A 17,359-nucleotide genomic window follows, 5' to 3' on the forward strand; every position below is an offset into this window, starting at 1 on the left:
GGAGGAAAGCGTCAGCGTACATTCTGCGCAGAAACTTGGTATAAAAAACACGAATGGTTGTGTTACAGCGAGGACAAAAATGCACTTTTGTGTTTTTATTGTCTACTTTTTGCTTCCGCCCGTGACTCACGTTGGTGTAAATTTGGTTTTAGAGATCTTTCCGAGCGTGCCAGGGATCATCAATCTTCTATGGAGCATCTGGACAATGCAGTAAAATACCGAACATTCGGAAATGTTAATATTGCAGCACAGTTGGATGAAGGACGCGCGGTTTCTATTCGTCGGCACAACCAAAACGTCGAGAAAAACCGCCATGTTCTCGGTCGATTGATAGATGTTTTGAAGTTCATTGGTTGTCACGAGCTGTCCCTCCGTGGGCACGATGAACGGGCTGGCTCTTCTAATAGAGGGGTATTTTTGGATATGGTGGAATACACCGCATCCCTAGATACAGTATTGAGAGATCATCTTGATGCCGCAACTGTTTCGAAAGGGACATCTTAGGATATCCAAAATGATTTGCTCGACTCAATGTATAAAATTTATTTACAACATTTGGTTCTGGAAATTGAGAATTGCCAGTTCCTTTCGATTCAGTCTGACGAGACAACTGAAATCACGTGCGTTTCCCAACTGGCTGTGATTTTTCGGTTTGTGAAAGATGGTAAACCTACCGAGAGATTTCACAGCTTTGTACCAATCGTTGATCGCACGACTTGCGGGATATCGGCTGTACTGAAAGAAGTGTTACAGCCTTACAACGCGAAGTCAAAATTGATAGCTCAAACTTATGACGGCGCGGCAGTCATGAGTGGGACGAAACATGGTGTTCAAGTTTATATAAAAGAAGATTTTCCTCATGCGCATTTTTTACATTGTTATGCACACCAATTTAACCTCGTTATTGAAAATATGTGTCTTGATACCCCTCTCGTCCGTATATTTTTTGCAAATGTTTCGGGGTTTTCTTCATTTTTTTCCGTTTCGCCGAAGCGCTCTGACCTCCTTCGCCAGATATGTAGCCGCCGTCTCCCAGCTTGTGCACCAACACGTTGGAACTTCCAATCACGCGTGGTGCAGGGCGTGTCCGAAATTAGGTCTGAGCTCATTGAGTGTTTCAATGGCATTCAGAGCTCTCCGGTTTGGGACGAACGCTCTGTGAGGGAGGCGGCAGGTCTAAAGCGTCTGCTAGAAGATGGTGAGTTTTCATTTTTTCTCGCTTTTTTCTCCACAATATTCTATCACGTGGATGTATTATACGGCGCATTGCAGTCAAGGCTAATGGATGGAGCATCTGTGCAGTCGTGTATTTCAGACTTCTGCGATGCTGTATCTCGTATCCGGGAAACAATAAAATACGACGACACATGGAGTGCTTCTTTACGCCGCGGGCAAACAACGCAGCGTTTGATTTTGTCTGCAAAGGAATGCTGTGACATTCTGGTGAATCAAATAAGCGATCGTCCGCGCACTGAACACCTTGCCGCGTTCTCTTTGATGAACCCCAAAAAATTTTCAAAATTTGCACGTCAATTTCCCATCCATTTGTTGGCTACTGTCTCCAAATTTTACCCCATGATAAACGTGGGTAAATTGGAATACATTTGAACCCACGTACCTTTGAACCCATGACAATTGCACCTGTATGCTATTGCACCTATGGAATTTTTTTTGTTTCACGGATAGTTAAACCCATACTAACCCTAACCCATGGGTTTTAGCACCCGCATATAGATTGAACCCGTGGATATACGCATGGGTTCAAATGTACATGGGTTCAAATGTACGGTCACCATATACACCAATCAAACTTTTTTGAACATCACATCAACTTGCGCGTTCTATGGGTTCCTCATAGATAACACTCTAGTAACTACCTTTGCGGCGTCTGCAAAATTTCTGGACATCATTTTGACGACGCCTATTTCTTCCGCCGACGCAGAGCGAACATTCAGCACGCTGAAGCGTATTAAAACGTATCTCAGAAACACAATGAAGCAAGATAGATTAAATTCCTTGACTGTTTTATCCATTCACAGAGACGTTATTTCTGGGATGCATGACTTTAATCAGCGCGTTATTGAGCATTTTGCTTCCAAGAAACCGCGGTGTGTTGCATATATGTTCAAGCAGTAGAAGTCTAGCAGCATATATCTATGAGTGAGCGACGCATGTCCTTATCTTTGCATAACTTTTCTTTCTTCATAGTAACGTTTTAAACCTTATTTTAGGTTTTGTCTGCTTTCCCGAAGTTTCTGTTGAAATGTCATTGTATTTATCTGGGTAAATATTGCCTTTCCTTTTGAAAGAGGTTTCAAAATAAACTATGTCTATATTTATTAATCCCTTGACTTGGACCGGTTTTAAAGACACTTTCTTATCGTTAAAAATTGTCGCTTTTGCCGATTGGTTGTTACCGATGGAATGGTTTTTATACTCATAAAATGATTGGAGAACTTACAGCGCTCATCCTGTCCCCGTAGATGGGGGTGACTTGGTCCCGCAGTAGCTTGCCCCGGTTGTCAAAATGACCACGCGCCGCCACTGTATTTTTGTATCTGTGAAGAAGCATTAAAGTCACTAATAAAATTTGACGACGGTGATTCAAATATAACATTATCTATAACTAAGGGCGCAGCAGCCATGGTTTTCTAAAAGGGAGGGGGTTCAGAATAGAAAATTCCCGAGCAACACCCATCGCGTTTGGACCACTTCTTAAAAAACGTCTTTTTCGGCGGATAACGAGATTTCTGTTGCGTAAAATATTCAATCCATGGCCGACCCGAGAATTTAAAATGTCTTCTCATATCAATTTAATTGTGTTCATCGTTGCTCGCCTTTGAGTTGACTAATATACTGCGGCAACCATGAAATACTTGTTAAACCGTCTACTAGCGATGAATGGATTGAAATCGTATTTTTGAATTGCTCTTTTAGCACTAAGGATTATCGCAATGTTTCGTTGTTAAGGGAGAGTTTGCAGTTATGAAGCCAATTATATTTGATACCTTCATATCGAATTCGGTCTATGCATGAATGTATCAGTGATTTCTAGATGCAGTGATGGGACAAATATCGGCCGACACAGTAAAATGATTAAACTTTCATTGAAGGGTTTCGCGGGCCGGATCCGGCCCTCGACGCTTCACTGAATTATGTTAACAAAACAGCTTTATTGACGATTATATTCTTTACGTGACAGAATTTGTTTTGAGAAACTAAATCTACTATAACCTAACAAGTATTTAATTCACAATCACTCGTTTAATGAGCCTATAAGTGATTATAATTAGAGAAATGGCAACAGAACGTAAAAAAGTTGATGCTGAGCGCAAATGGTTTAATGACGCTGAAAATATTCAAATGATCAGTCTTTGCGCACTGCTTGAAATTTAACTGAAATCTGGGTGAAAAAATGTGATTCATTGGCCATTCCTCTGGTTTCTAACTTTCTAAAAATACGTGAACGCCAATGACTTGCAACCTTTAATTTGACCCGCGAACGACAATAGTTTGCCGACCTCTGGTGTAGACTTTAGACCCAGTGAAGTTATACAATCATCCCAACTCAAATCCTCGACCCACTGCCCTATCTCCCTCCACTTTCCTATTCTCGATCCGCTGCCCTGTCTTCCTCGCCTGGGCCAATTGCTCCACCTCCCTCAGCCTTCCTACCCTCGACTCTTCGCTCTATCCTACTCAACCTTCTTATCCCCCAACCTTCCTATCCCCTACAACCTTTTTATCCTCGACTCATCGCCCTATCTTCCTCAACTTTTCTATCCTCGATCCACTGCACTATCCGCCTCAAACTTCTCACTCTCGACCCACTTTCTGACCTCCCTCGACCGACTTATTCTCGACCCACAGCGCTATACCACTTAGTACTTAACCTAGCGGCGCTATAATCACGACTCGATCGTCAAAATGAACTTCACCATCTTGCGACCAACTTCCATGTGTTATACTGGTCGAGTATGCCTATGAGATGATTCAATCGTACGTCGACAAAACATGATTGACGGCATTCGTAAATGTAGGCTGGAATCTCAATTGGTAATCAATAACCATAATTAGTGGCTTAAAATGTGCTACTAATTTGGCTACTGATGGCATCGGGTTTGGAGTCACTGTTTTTAAAACTTTAACAGGCCTTTCGATATCGACATATCTTTTCAGAAACACATTTAGTGCCGCCTGTATTTCCGTGCAAAGCAAAACGATGAGGAAATAATCAAATATTTGCACGCTTGGTCTTTTCCAACGAATGTTCTGTCATATCCTGCATTTTTATACGAATTTTTTTTACGTGACTGAGAAAACTGAAAAGCCAAAAACAGTCAAAAAATATAAGTCGGTGAGCGTAATTCCTTCCAAACTATTTTTTAAGCTATGAAATGTTTTGCCGTAGCTAGCGTTGCCAACTGCCCTTTAATTCAGCGTATAGTCCCAATATTGAGCTTATCTAATCTGCAACCCAATGAAGTTGCAGGGGACGCAGTTCGTACATAACCTTTGGCATCGCTTTTACTATAAAATGTTGAAGAAAAACACTTTATACGGACCAGAGCACTATCGCTTATTTCGGATCGGAATCATATCGCCATTCGCCACAAGACTCACGACATTGCCAATTATTAAGGGCATAAAACGGCTTGTTAAAATTTAGAAAACTGTCATTCCCAGCAAGAAACCATCAGTAGCCCAATTAGTAACACATTTTTAAACTGCCAATTATGGTTATTGTTTACCATTTGAGATTCCAGCATACATATACGAATGCCGTCAATCATGTTTTGTCGAAGTACGATTGAATCATCTCATTGGCATACGCGACCACTATAACCCATGGAAGTTGGTCGCAGGATAGTAAGGTTCAGTGTGGCGATCGGGTCGTGAATAAAGCGCCGTTAGGTCAGGTACTGAATAGTTTGGCACCGTAGGTCAAAGATAGGTAAGTCGTGGCAGATAGGGCAGTGGGTCGAGTATAGGTAGGTTGAAGGAGATATAGCGGTAGTTCGAGAATAGGAAAGTTGGGGAAATAGGGCAGTGGGTCGAGGATAAGAGGATAGGAAAGTTGAGGGACGTCGGGCAGTGGGTCGAGGACAGTTTTCAAGTAAACGAATAGCTCGCGGAGGCTCTAAGTGTCTTTAACGGAGTCATGAGGCTCCGTACGGAGCACTTTGAGAACCTAAAGTCTACGTAGTAGGATATAACAATGCGAACAACTACGTAACGAATGTTTCCCCGACTTTTGATCTCTTGAATTTTTCCTCCTTACACTCTACCATTGCAAAATTATTGATACTTATTTCAAGAATGGTTTTGCGAGTTTAGGACTTATATTTACCAAAACACAACTAAAATCTAACAAATAACACGCGAAAACCGACAAAACGAGGATATCGTTCGGAGACCGAAGACTTATCGATCGAAACTGCTGTTTCGATTAGTGAATCTATAGTGACACCGCGTGTCCCATCACTAATTAATTAATACCTCGCTAATTATACGACATAATTCATCCAAAACCAATAGGCTTCTGGTCCAAGATATGATGACAAGACAAACAGACAAATACCTATCAACATACTTACCGATCTAAAGATCGATAAGTAACGAGGTAATATTTACAACTATGAAAATCTGTCTGAATGACTAAAAAGTGGTCGACAACCACGTGGCCCATCGCCGGTCCGCGAAAAGGTTACTACCGGTCCGCAGAAACGTGACGCAAAAGACGGACAAAGTCCTAATAACATCTTTAGTTGATTGAAATTTCAAACAATAATGAGTTGAAAAGAGTCTTTGCGATTTATAGGTTAGCTACTTTGGCAATCTTTTGGGCAATAGTGCTATCTGAATACCCCGGCATTGCAAAAAAAGCTTTTACAGACTTTTTTACATTTATGTGAGCTCGGGTTTTCAAAATTGACAACTACAAAATCGCAGTAGGCTAAAAGTAAGAAATACGTTACTTGAATAATATCACTTTTATTTTAAATTTATTATCAACCTAAATTTAAAACGTTTATTGTTACGTCAAATTCTGCACTTATGCTGATTGGCCAATGTTACGCAGTAAATAAGGAAGGTACCCTCGGGGAAAAATCCATCATTATAATTAGAGTTTTAGAAAGTTGTTGTAGCTAAATTCGGTACACAGACGCGATGCCTATATTTATGGTAAATTTAAATTGTTTTGCGACCCTGCGTGGAGAGCTCCGTATTTGCGGATGTCCAATGTTTTGCTAGCCAGATTTTCCCTATGAAGAATGCAATGCGTAAAATTGATATGAGGCGCAATTTGTAATACTCTTGCTAAAAAAACTTTGTTTTCCCGACATGGCCCAAGCCCTATCAGTACAAATGCTAATACACCGCTCTCGTGATAATCCATCATTCTGTAGTCTCGTCGCTACTGCCGAGAATATGGGTTGACCAATGCATGTTCCAGAGAGCGCCAAGAACATGAGTAACTTATATACCGAACGAACACAATCAACTGCGCTAAACCAGACGTATCCGTGGATTCATCCAATTGCAAAGCGTATTTTCCTCCTTTGACTCTAGCAATCAGTTGGCACCTAATATCTTGACCCATTTCGCTGATACGTCGGCGAATGGTATCTACAGACATTGGTATTTCTTTCATTTCCTTAGTTACCTTGTCTCCATTCATAATTTGACTATTTGCAATAGTTTTGATTAGTGTTTCTCCAATGGTGTGTGGTTTTTTATCTTTTGCGATCAAATATGCCACTTCATACAATTCTTTTTTGAGATTTTTCTACGATTGTAAGATACTTTGTCATTGTTTTCTTTTCGTCTAACAATTCTTTTTCTGTTCGGCGGAAAAATGTATTGGTTGTCAATGAATTCTGGATGCTTTGCTGTAAGATTGCGTTTCAATCTCACTGCTTTCAGGCTCTCGTTGAATATAGGCATACACGTAAAACCAAGCTTTATAATTTCTTCGCTGTACTTCCGCTTATAAGGATGGTTTGAGTGATGTATTTCTATCCGATGAGGGTGAGGAGATGAGTCTTTTGTCGGGCGTTGATCCCCACTGCTTGAAGACGCAAAGATGTCTGAAGGTGCATGCGGTGTTCTGTTCTCACTTAATTTCTCCGTTGTATCTTCCGCTCGCGGCTTTTTTGGAGTATTCCTCAGTAATCAGTTTGTCAACATTATTTGTGACTAAAACTTCCTTTAAAGTTCTTAACCCCGCTGAATTTAGAATTTAACCAAGAATATCTTACAATAACAAATTTTAACAAAATATTTAATTTAGAATGGAAAAATCTCATCATCTGTCTTTATCAAGCAGATCCACACGACTACTGCTAACCTCGCATTGCTACGAAACAATACAATTGTCTACCTACGTAGTAGGATAATACCAATTAACAATGCAAACATCTACGTAATGAATGTTTCCCCGATTTCGGTCCCGGCAAAATTCTTCCGCTTTAAACTCTACCATTGCAAAATTATTGGTTCTTATTTCAATAATGGTTTTGCGAGTTCGCGCCTATAAACCGGTTTATATGTTTCAAACTATCATTTTAATTCAATACATTCAACACCCATTCATTTACATGTGCCTATAGAAAAGTTTGGCCTAATCTATCACAGCTATTTGTAGATTAATTTTGATTACTGCATTTAAAATAAAACTCCGAAAGAGCAAATGATTATTGAGGTATTTGATTAGGACTTATATTTACCAAAACACAACTAAAAACTAACACACAACACACGAAACCCGCCAAAACGAGATAATATTCACAACCATGAAAGACTGTCTGAATGGAAAAAGTATCTGAGCGCTTCTGAAACGTTTATTGTTACTTCAATTTTGCACTTATGCTGATTGGCCAATGTTACCGCAGTAAATAGGGTAGTGTATACTCGGGGAAACATACATAATTAGAATCAGAGATTTATAAAGTTGTTATACATAAATACGCTGCACAGACGCGATGCTCATATTTATGGAAAATTTAAATTGTTTCGCGACCCAGAGCGGAGGGCTTCGCGACCCAAATTTGGGTCGCGACCCCGTAGTTGCGGACCCCTGTTCCAGACCAGTTCCAGCGGACATGTAATCAGTCCGCCAATAGCAATAAGCTCCGAATAAATGATTCTAGAGTCAGTTTTTACCACTTTATTTTGTTTTTGGCTGTTTGATAAAATATTCAGTCAAGGTATGACGCTACCAAGACACTGTTATATAAACCAACTTTGGACATCTATATTTGGTGCAGCTGCGAATATCAGAGTAATAACGAGGAGGGCGAGATGTTATGGAATAGCTAATGACTGAACTTGAATATAACGCTGAAGATCTTGCATCGCTGGAGATAAGTAATACGTGATAAAAATTGCGGGAGTTAATTCTCCAACACTGTATCTAAAACTTTTTAATCTATACAAAAATACAGTTGGCCATATTAGTGGATGCTTATTCAAAGTTTTGTTTGAGTAAAAAGCCCGGAATTAAGGTGAACACAGTATTTATAAAACGGGACATCAAACAATGGAAATTCTTGAGGAAACATTTATTGACAACCTCTAATCAGTGACGAGCTGGAAAAATCGTAACAACCGGAACGCACCTAATTCGCAAAAATGTAATATAATTACAACGCGACGCGGACGTTTACAGAAAGATTTGTCTGTTCTAAGACAGAGCCGAAGAAATTCTAAATATATGTCTGTGTAAAATTACAAGAATATTCAAGCAATTCAATACAAATGTTATTATTAGAAAGTTATAGGATGAATTTCCATGGGGTCAAAGATCGGGGAAACATCTATATTACATGTTTGTTACTTCTGTACTAATTATTTGCGCGATGTGATGTAAAACGAATTACGATGTGACAAAATATGATTTATCAACTAAGTGTACCAGAAAAACTAGACTTTCTGTAGCCTAATTTTATTTCAACAACAGGAACGCAAATGCAATATAACGTCCAACAACCGGAACGCCGTTCCGGTGCGTTCCGGCTATAGCCCACCCTGCCTCTAATCTCTTGTTGAAATGTCACACGACAAGAATATGAAAAAGTATACAAAAACTCGCTGCGTCAGGTATTGTAGTTTTGGGCTGTGGATTAGGAGTATGCATGGACTTAACATAATTTTTAGCTTGAAATATTCGCTTCAAAGTAGTGATCTTCTGGGAGTTCCATGGCCAAAATCAGAACGGGTTAATAGAGAATAATCAGATTCGCAGTTTTCTTGTTTAGTATCTGAGAAATTCATATTCTTAAGGACAAGCCATTGCGTAGGCCGTAGAATATAGTTTTAGTAAGCTGTAACTGATAGGTTTTATGATGAAGCGCGAATACAAAATTGCTTTAAGTTAACAAAAATGTAACCCCAGAATCGACATCTAGGAAATCCTGTAAATAATACGGCCTATTTGAGAGCGGATGGATATTGAAAATGACGTCGATTTAACGATAGAATGACTTTTTTATCATTATGATAAAGTGTGACTAGATACGTAAGCTCGAATTTTAGGAACGTCTAACTTAGCGTAATTTTATCAGAGTATCATTATTTTTCTATATATATCAGAGTAGTAGTGAGGCATTTATAGAAGCCTGTTACAATTTTTTCAGTAACAGTTTAAGAAAAGTTTGAATATAATTGACTAGCACCGACAGAATCATATTCTTTGAACCGGAAACAGTGGCGATTTCAGTGAACAACATTTCGCATACATCTGGAAGGTCCTGGAGATTAGACATTTGGTATACAATTTGGATTAACTTGTTAAAAAGAATTCGCTTTGTCATTCCACAGCATAGTTTTTGTTTTCTTTCCCGCTTTGCATCCGCTAGTCGTTGGGTTCCTTTTTTGAGTTTGATAAAGAAATACCCTAAAACGGCGATCAATCAAGTTCATATTAGTTGCTTATATTCCATTCTGTGTTTTTACTGGTATAGTTTGGTGGGTCAAGCTTCGGGTGAATGCGATGAAAAAACCCGCGAACTAGAAAAAACTTTCAAATGCTAAAGACGATGCTAAGATAACCATGACAGTTCTCGTGAAGATTGTAATTTATGCCTTGAAGAGAAAAGGAGATGATTTCTGTACAGTGTACACTGCGACCCTACGGGGCATGTGATCAAACAACTAGTGCAAATGCGATAGCGCAACACTAGATGCATCAACGACAACACAAACCAGAATGGGTATGGATATTTTCATCGTCGTCACGGTTTAAATTCATATATTTTACGTGCGCGTTGTCTGAAATATATCCCTTACATGGTCTTTTCATGCCTCAAGCCAAGTTCAAACATCTGACAGGCCACGTCAGACCAGTATGGCTCGTGTCTGATCTGAGGTCTAGTTACTCTGCTTTCAATATCCCATATTGGCTTTGCTCATAACAATAAACACGGGTCACAGCGTATTTAGCAACGGCTACACGCTCCCTGTGGGTAATATGACGCTATCTTTTGATATTTGCATTATGAATGACATCTTACTGACAGCTTATTTCCTTCGAAATTTCTTTTATTTCACTCGTGTTAAAATTTTCGAGTCTCACTGTTTTTGACCCCCCAATTTGATGATGCTCTGTGTATGCATTCCTACACAGACACGAATATAAAAATTAATTGCTTTTTCGTTGTACTCTAGAATACTGAGATAGGATACGTCAACATTCTACATACTACTCTTTCAGCATACCAATAAATCTAAAAAACTCCCAACTTTTCATGTGAGATTGAAAAAATTTTATATTTGAAAAGATAAATTTTTAGTAAGTTTACATAAAGGAAAAGTGCCTTGAATGAATGAAATAAAAAAAGTCGATCTACAATATTTGGTGTGCAGGATTGAAGATTCAAATCGTTGTCTTGTCATGTTTCCATATCAGTAATTTGAAATTAGCAAATATCAATTTAATTTAATTCAAATACCGTATGAAAATATAAAATTGATAAAATACTAATAATAGTTTTATCGAAAATTACATGATTATTCAACGTAAACGTATGATGACACTGTTTTAAGAAGGGAATTAACTTTAAAATTTGATTAAATTCAGCAAATCATTGAGTATGAATTTTTTGTAAAGAAATAGCTTTCATCAAATCAAATCTGAATATTGTTTAGGTATCAAAACGTAGGTTTATTAGAAAATAATGTTCCATGACTAATTGAAGATTTATATAACATTGTGAGGAAATTGTGATATAGGGTAAAATGTGTATTATTCTTTTCGCACTGTCATTGCAACTCGGACTCGACTCAAAACCAGGCCAATAGACTCGAAACAAGGATCCAATACTGTACCAACGCAAGCTCCCCATAATTTTCCAACGAAACCAATCTGAAATATATAAAAAAGAATATTATCATAGCACCGATTAAAATGCATTTTTATATTGTTTTCAGGTGATAACGTAACAATGTCACGTGTTTGGCAACGCTGGGTTTAAATAATGATATAGAGAAAATACAGACTAAAATATCAAATTCACAATTCAACTGCAAACTATTGTTGCACAGAACGATAAATTCGTTACGAAATATCCTCAGATAGATATTTGAAATCTACGTCATGCTTGTGGTGTAACACCCATTTATATTATTTTAGTATGAAAGCTTTAGTATAAAAGATAATCATATTTATTAAAGTACAGTATGTTACTTCAGCAATAGTCAAATCAAAGAAAACTACATTTTCATCATTTTCAGAAATACTATCACGAAATGAAAAAATGTTTGCAACAATTCTACAAGTTCGGATAATAATATTACCTTGATGATGAATGAACGAATGCATGGCGTGATGCACCATACGCTGCAGAAAGCGAGACACGAGAAGTAGATACCCCAAAATAATGAGATTGGGATTCCAAAAATTAACGACATGACTTGGTAGATCCAATATTTTGTAAGTGAATAGACCTTGTAGCTTGTTCCCCATACAGTCTCGAAACTGTGAGCTCCGGATGGTTCCGCGATAATGTCGGCAAAATTAACCTTCGTAAAAGTGAACAAATGTCTTTTTAAAAGATGTAAGTAGCTAACAAAGTACTATAAAGAAATAAAGCTGCCAGTTCAAATAAAGCTTAGTTTGCATATACAGCACTTTGGTTTAGTGATCGTTAGTGCACGCATATTTGCAGTTTATCACGTTCCATTGTCATTTATGAACGACATTGCGATCAATATGGCGTACATGGAAATAAAATGTAATAAAGATTATCTAGATCAGATAAGCGATATCTCATGCCACTATAGTTAATGCTCAGGAGTAATCTCAGTAATTTCACCAAAAAGAATTTTATTTTTACAATAGTGTCGAGCATTACCTAAATTGCATATATACAACAACAAGAATGAGGAGTCATTTTCGTGTAATCAACTTTTTGTTGTTCTTATTATGAAAAAATAAAACCATAAATGTTTTATTTTTTGAATAATTACGTTTACGATCCAATAAACGGTCAATAAATTTTGAATTTCAGCATTAGTTAATCCTTTTTAATACCTTCAATAACCAAGTTCCACTCTGGTATGAGAGCTTTGATAACAAAATCTATAATTAAATATAGATAGCGTTTAACATACCTTCACATCCTCGTGAATATTGTTGGGATCTCTATTGTCGTAGTCGATAGAATCCGCTTTTTCTGAAGGCTGTTTTGACGTTGGCTGATCTACGTTAACTCCGTCATCCATTTCGATGGATTCCATACCAGCATCATCGATATGCATGCTAACTGGGTCTCCCTCAGATCTTTGGCTTTCGTTCATTGATTGTGGTCCAGATCTTTGACTGAAGTTTGGATCTGCACCTCCAGATCTTTGACTATCAACGGGCATCATTTCTATCTCCGATTTTCTTTCCAAAGATTTACGGGAACCACTCAAGTTACCAGAATCCATTCCGAGGTCTTAGTCCGACAAACGTATTTATATATTGTACGGAGGCTATCGACGCGAACCCACTGATGACATTACCGGCAACTCGATCAAGGCGATGGAATCTCCTTGTCAGCTGTCGAAACGTTTGCGCAGATGCGTCTCGGGAAAAACGATCAGTGTGTTAATGCATTATAATAACATGGAGAGAGTGAGAGTGCTGAAGAGATGTTATCTTTTGGTCTCTCTTTTAAGTGCCACTTTTCTCACTCCAATAGATTGTGCGTTTGTGATAGCCAATGTTCTCTTATATCGTACTTAGTTGCATTCATTCATTCAACCTGCCTCATATTGAACTCATTAAACATTGACAAGGTCTTATATTATTTTTAAATATTACTGGAAATCAAGCATGTTGTTCAGTGCAAAGCAAGTAGTTTTCGAAAAAAAAATACGCAAACGAACGAAACCTGCTTAAGAGAAGCAAACTTAATTTCGGATCTTGACATTTTTGCGATTATTTGCGATCTTACTTCGCTAGCAGTTTTGACTTTACCTATGGAATAATTTAAATATCGGGTGCGGTAAATTGTTTGTTCCTGCAGAGGTATCTAATCTATTGTCTATCCTTTGTATTGTTAGGTCTTGCCAATTAATGTGAAATTTTCACAAATTATTTCATCTTTTCTGTCTCGAGTACGTCTGGACAAGACTATCTCTACAAATAGGAATGAACGAAATCAATACACTTTTGTGTCATATATAGTATCATAATATCGCATTCGATATAATCATGCTTTTAGGGGTAATATAGGATTATGGCGATCGCTATAATAATACCGATTTGATCGATTTTAGTTAATTGTAAATTTACGAATAAAACAAAGGAAAAGGTCCACAGTGTATTCGGATTTTCCTTTTAGTAACAAACTACATGATTGCATGGTACATCCATATAAAGACTTTTTCGGTCGTTAAAGCATGTGCACGATTTGATCATTAAATTTTAAAACTCTGGAGTATATCTGATACTACTTGGTTCAAATGTTTTAACCTATAGAGTTTCTCGTACATCAACTAACTTTCTACCATGTCTTGCATTTCTTCGAACGAATATAGGGCCAAATAGCAATCGGCTGTCATTGTCATAGAAACTAAACTCAAAAAACATTGTCTAGAAGCATCTAATGCAACGCGATTCGCCCATTCTGTCGAATCATTCACACCCACCCGGAAGACGGAAAAGATGATAAGAAGGCTAAATAGCGTGGCAAGTTATGAAAGTATTTAATCCGACATTAATTTGATCTTGGATCAATTCAATCGAATGGGATGACCATTTATGAAATACATGTACGGCGAACTGGGTACTTATAATTTTACATAAATAAAAAGCAATCTATTAATTTAGTTTTTAACTGAGCAATGAATAAAATTCAGTCTCAGATTTACTACTATATGCCAGATGCATAAGAATCTGTGAATTTGATGAAGTTCTGCAAAATAAAAATGTTAAAATACGGGATGTAGGCATAAATTGGGATATCAACTGAACTAAAATAGCCTACTTACTCTACTATCCATCTATTCTGTAAAATGTCACAGGTCTATTAGTGTGACGTGTGCTGTGCTTTTTTATTCGTTCCCCTTACACAGTAAATATATTTATTAATTATTTATTCTTTTCGCGCTTTAATTTAATATTAATTAAAATCCACTATTAATGATATTGTATATATAACACGGCTCTATCGGATATTGTCGACAGCGTTTAAGCTCAACATTAACTCGAGCTCGGTTTGTTGTATCGTCTACATTTTGCATCCTTCAGCAAAGATGCAACGACATCGCACATTCAAGAAGATTAACACACACACGAACTCATCGCTCAATTAATTGTGTCCTGTTGAGACTTGACATACTTTTGCCAAACACGAAAGTCTTATCTGATTCATAAGTGATAACTCCATAGGAGTTATATCCCCAATTAATAAAAATTGTAAAAAAGGTATTTTATTATAATCATACGGATGAATATTTTATCCATTAATTAATATCTGCAATCTGCAGCAATTTAGAATAGCAGTAATCTCAAGCCCAAAATAGAAAAGTACAGCCACGACACTCTAGACAAGCATAGGTAAAAGAGAAATGATAATATATATATATGATAATTCCTGATTGTACCACATCGAATAACGTTAATGTGTACTAGAATGACATTCCATCAGCCGTCTAACATTTGAATTGCCCTCAATCGCTTGTAGCAACCTCAACTATCCTAAACCGCCCATTGGGTGAACATCGATTCTTCATTTCCTTCCACATCGATCTGACTAATTTACCCAAATGACACACACTTATTTTGCCAGAAAAATCCTATATTGACGGATATATATATTGTAAATGATTTTATTAAAAATACAAGAATATGTTACTGCTGAAAGTTATAGAATAAAAATAAAATAATTTCAAATATAATATTAAAATCACATATCAACCCCGGTTATTTTGCTGATTCTAATAAAATGACATGAGAATTCAGCTAGACTAACAGAAACGTTCAATTACTCGATAAAAATTTGTGAATGTTGTTTGCGACAAGCTTCAGAATTTTATAATGTAAAAAATTTCTCAAAGTCTTTTTCCAAATCATATGTAACAATAAAAAAATTAAACAATAAATTTCTCAGTTCGGACACGCAAATTGCTGAAGATGAGTCCGAAGCTTTTGTAGAATGGATCGAAAATGGTAGAAATGCAGACCGACCAGAACCCACTGAGACATGACATATTGATGAGGTGTCCTCTTCTACATGGAGCAAATATCCAGACGTTCACAGCAGCAAGAAAAGCGAAGATAATGCCCCAGATAAAAGCAAAAGGAATTCCACAGAAGAAAGTAGTGATCGAATAACAGCATGCTCGGCCGAAACCAAAAACTTCATGACTAAGATGCCAAGATACCTTGGGAGTGTAGAAACCTTCGGGCTCATTTATGATGTTTTCGAATCCAACCTGAAATATAAAGTATATATATTTAGATTTTAGATTAGCAAAAGTATAGGCTATATATATTCAAAATGGTGATTTCTTAATTGGCGGTGTTTGATTACAAAGACTTTCCAGCCAAAACTGATAAATTGGCTCGTTTGACTGTACTTATCGACGAAGATTCACGATTTTGAATGAGAATTGAAGATATATTAAAACGCTTCGATACCAAATATTCTTTTGATATATACGTGTAAAAATTCTACTGCCATCATCATGGGACAATGCGATTTTGGATAATTAAGGCTCAAAGGTATTCATGCTTTTAAATGCGCAATAGGTATTAAATGAATGAATAGGCTATATACTACGATTGGATATGTGAATAAGCGAGAAGAATAGTATTACCTTTAATTCTTCATTGACTCTTTCTGGATCTCTATCTTCTCTGGATTTAAATGCTCTAACCGGCAAATGCAAACCTTTTAAACCTTTCTTTTTCTTTTGTACTGGTTCGGTTTCAATAACAACCTCGTCTCCATTTTCGGCCATTGACAACTTTGCTAAAGACCCTTGCAAAGATTCAGCTTTGGCTGATTCGTTATCTTTGATTTGGGCCGGGTCTTCAACTGGACTTCTTCTGACAATAGGAGCATCTCCAGCGGAATCCATTCTGTATTCAAGATGTTATACTTACCGAACAAAACTTTCTTGCATTGACTTATTGCTTTCTAACCGGCTTACTCTCCCGTTGCTGATGTCTTGATTCAAAGTGAATGCTTTTTCCCTCAGGACTTCTTGTTTTAATATGACGCAGAGGCAACTGGTTAGCTCCTCGAATGGGTGGTAAATATATTAAAGAAACAAAAACGATAGTCGGCGTTGATGAGATCTGCACGCATTTGACACTTCTTTAGAGGCGACATTGCTTTTCCATACAGCAGTATTTATGTATTGTTAACATTGATGGGCTAATTCCACCATCAACAAAGGTGTCGATCACTCCGACAGACAATTTGTCTCAAGCTATCTGTTCACATTGAAAACTGTTGACTTTGGATGCTTGATTGTAGGTGGAGATTGTCCATAGAGTAGTTATGTACAAGATCTGATAATTTTAGACTTTATAATTGAATGACCACAGTGGATAAACAATGCTTTGTACTGTCTGTGTTTACTTCTTTTACTCGACTCATCCTTTAAATGTAAAACGCTTTATTTTTCACAAGGAAATAGGGAAACGTCCTCATGTGAGGAAACTCGCGAATCAAGCGAAATGATGCCACAATGACAGGGTACGTTTAGTTTGGGGTTTATTCACATTTTCACAGTCAAGAATAAATAAATAATCACAACCCAAGCCCAAATTCAAATGTTCCGCTGTTAACACTGAAACTATATTGACATAGAAAGGCAATTTTTCGTTTTTGCTCGTAGTGCGCACATTCCATCGCAGACC

The 17,359-nt window shown here is 37.4% G+C and overlaps 2 protein-coding genes across 2 annotated transcripts; both read right to left on the reverse strand.

The window, feature by feature from the left end:
• Positions 1-10,743: 10,743 nt before the first annotated feature.
• Positions 10,744-12,989, reverse strand: LOC120339019 (caveolin-1-like). The gene is made up of 3 exons (XM_039407061.2): positions 12,613-12,989; positions 11,797-12,021; positions 10,744-11,365 (listed from the first exon to the last, which is right to left on the reverse strand). The coding sequence occupies exons 1-3, from the start codon at positions 12,928-12,930 to the stop codon at positions 11,246-11,248; spliced, it is 663 nt and encodes a 220-aa protein (XP_039262995.2). The 5' UTR covers positions 12,931-12,989; the 3' UTR covers positions 10,744-11,245.
• A 2,277-nt stretch (positions 12,990-15,266) lies between these two features.
• LOC120339599 (caveolin-3-like) lies at positions 15,267-16,676 on the reverse strand. The gene is made up of 2 exons (XM_039407760.2): positions 16,309-16,676; positions 15,267-15,924 (listed from the first exon to the last, which is right to left on the reverse strand). Exons 1-2 carry the CDS (start codon positions 16,570-16,572, stop codon positions 15,580-15,582), a joined length of 609 nt encoding a protein of 202 aa, XP_039263694.1. The 5' UTR covers positions 16,573-16,676; the 3' UTR covers positions 15,267-15,579.
• Positions 16,677-17,359: the final 683 nt, after the last annotated feature.

This window comes from Styela clava, chromosome 9 (genome assembly GCF_964204865.1).
Source record: "Styela clava chromosome 9, kaStyClav1.hap1.2, whole genome shotgun sequence".
NCBI lineage: Eukaryota > Metazoa > Chordata > Ascidiacea > Stolidobranchia > Styelidae > Styela > Styela clava.

Bases quoted from the DNA above. Each gene is read 5' to 3' on its own strand.
- LOC120339019 (XM_039407061.2), bottom strand. From the start codon at position 12,930: ATGGATTCTGGTAACTTGAGTGGTTCCCGTAAATCTTTGGAAAGAAAA. The intron at 12,022-12,612 runs GTATGTTAAACG...ACTTTTACGAAG, and splicing joins ATATTCACGAGGATGTGAAG to GTTAATTTTGCCGACATTAT. The intron at 11,366-11,796 runs GTAATATTATTA...TATATATTTCAG, and splicing joins TTCGTTCATTCATCATCAAG to ATTGGTTTCGTTGGAAAATT.
- LOC120339599 (XM_039407760.2), bottom strand. From the start codon at position 16,572: ATGGATTCCGCTGGAGATGCTCCTATTGTCAGAAGAAGTCCAGTTGAA. The intron at 15,925-16,308 runs GTAATACTATTC...TTTATATTTCAG, and splicing joins GAGTCAATGAAGAATTAAAG to GTTGGATTCGAAAACATCAT.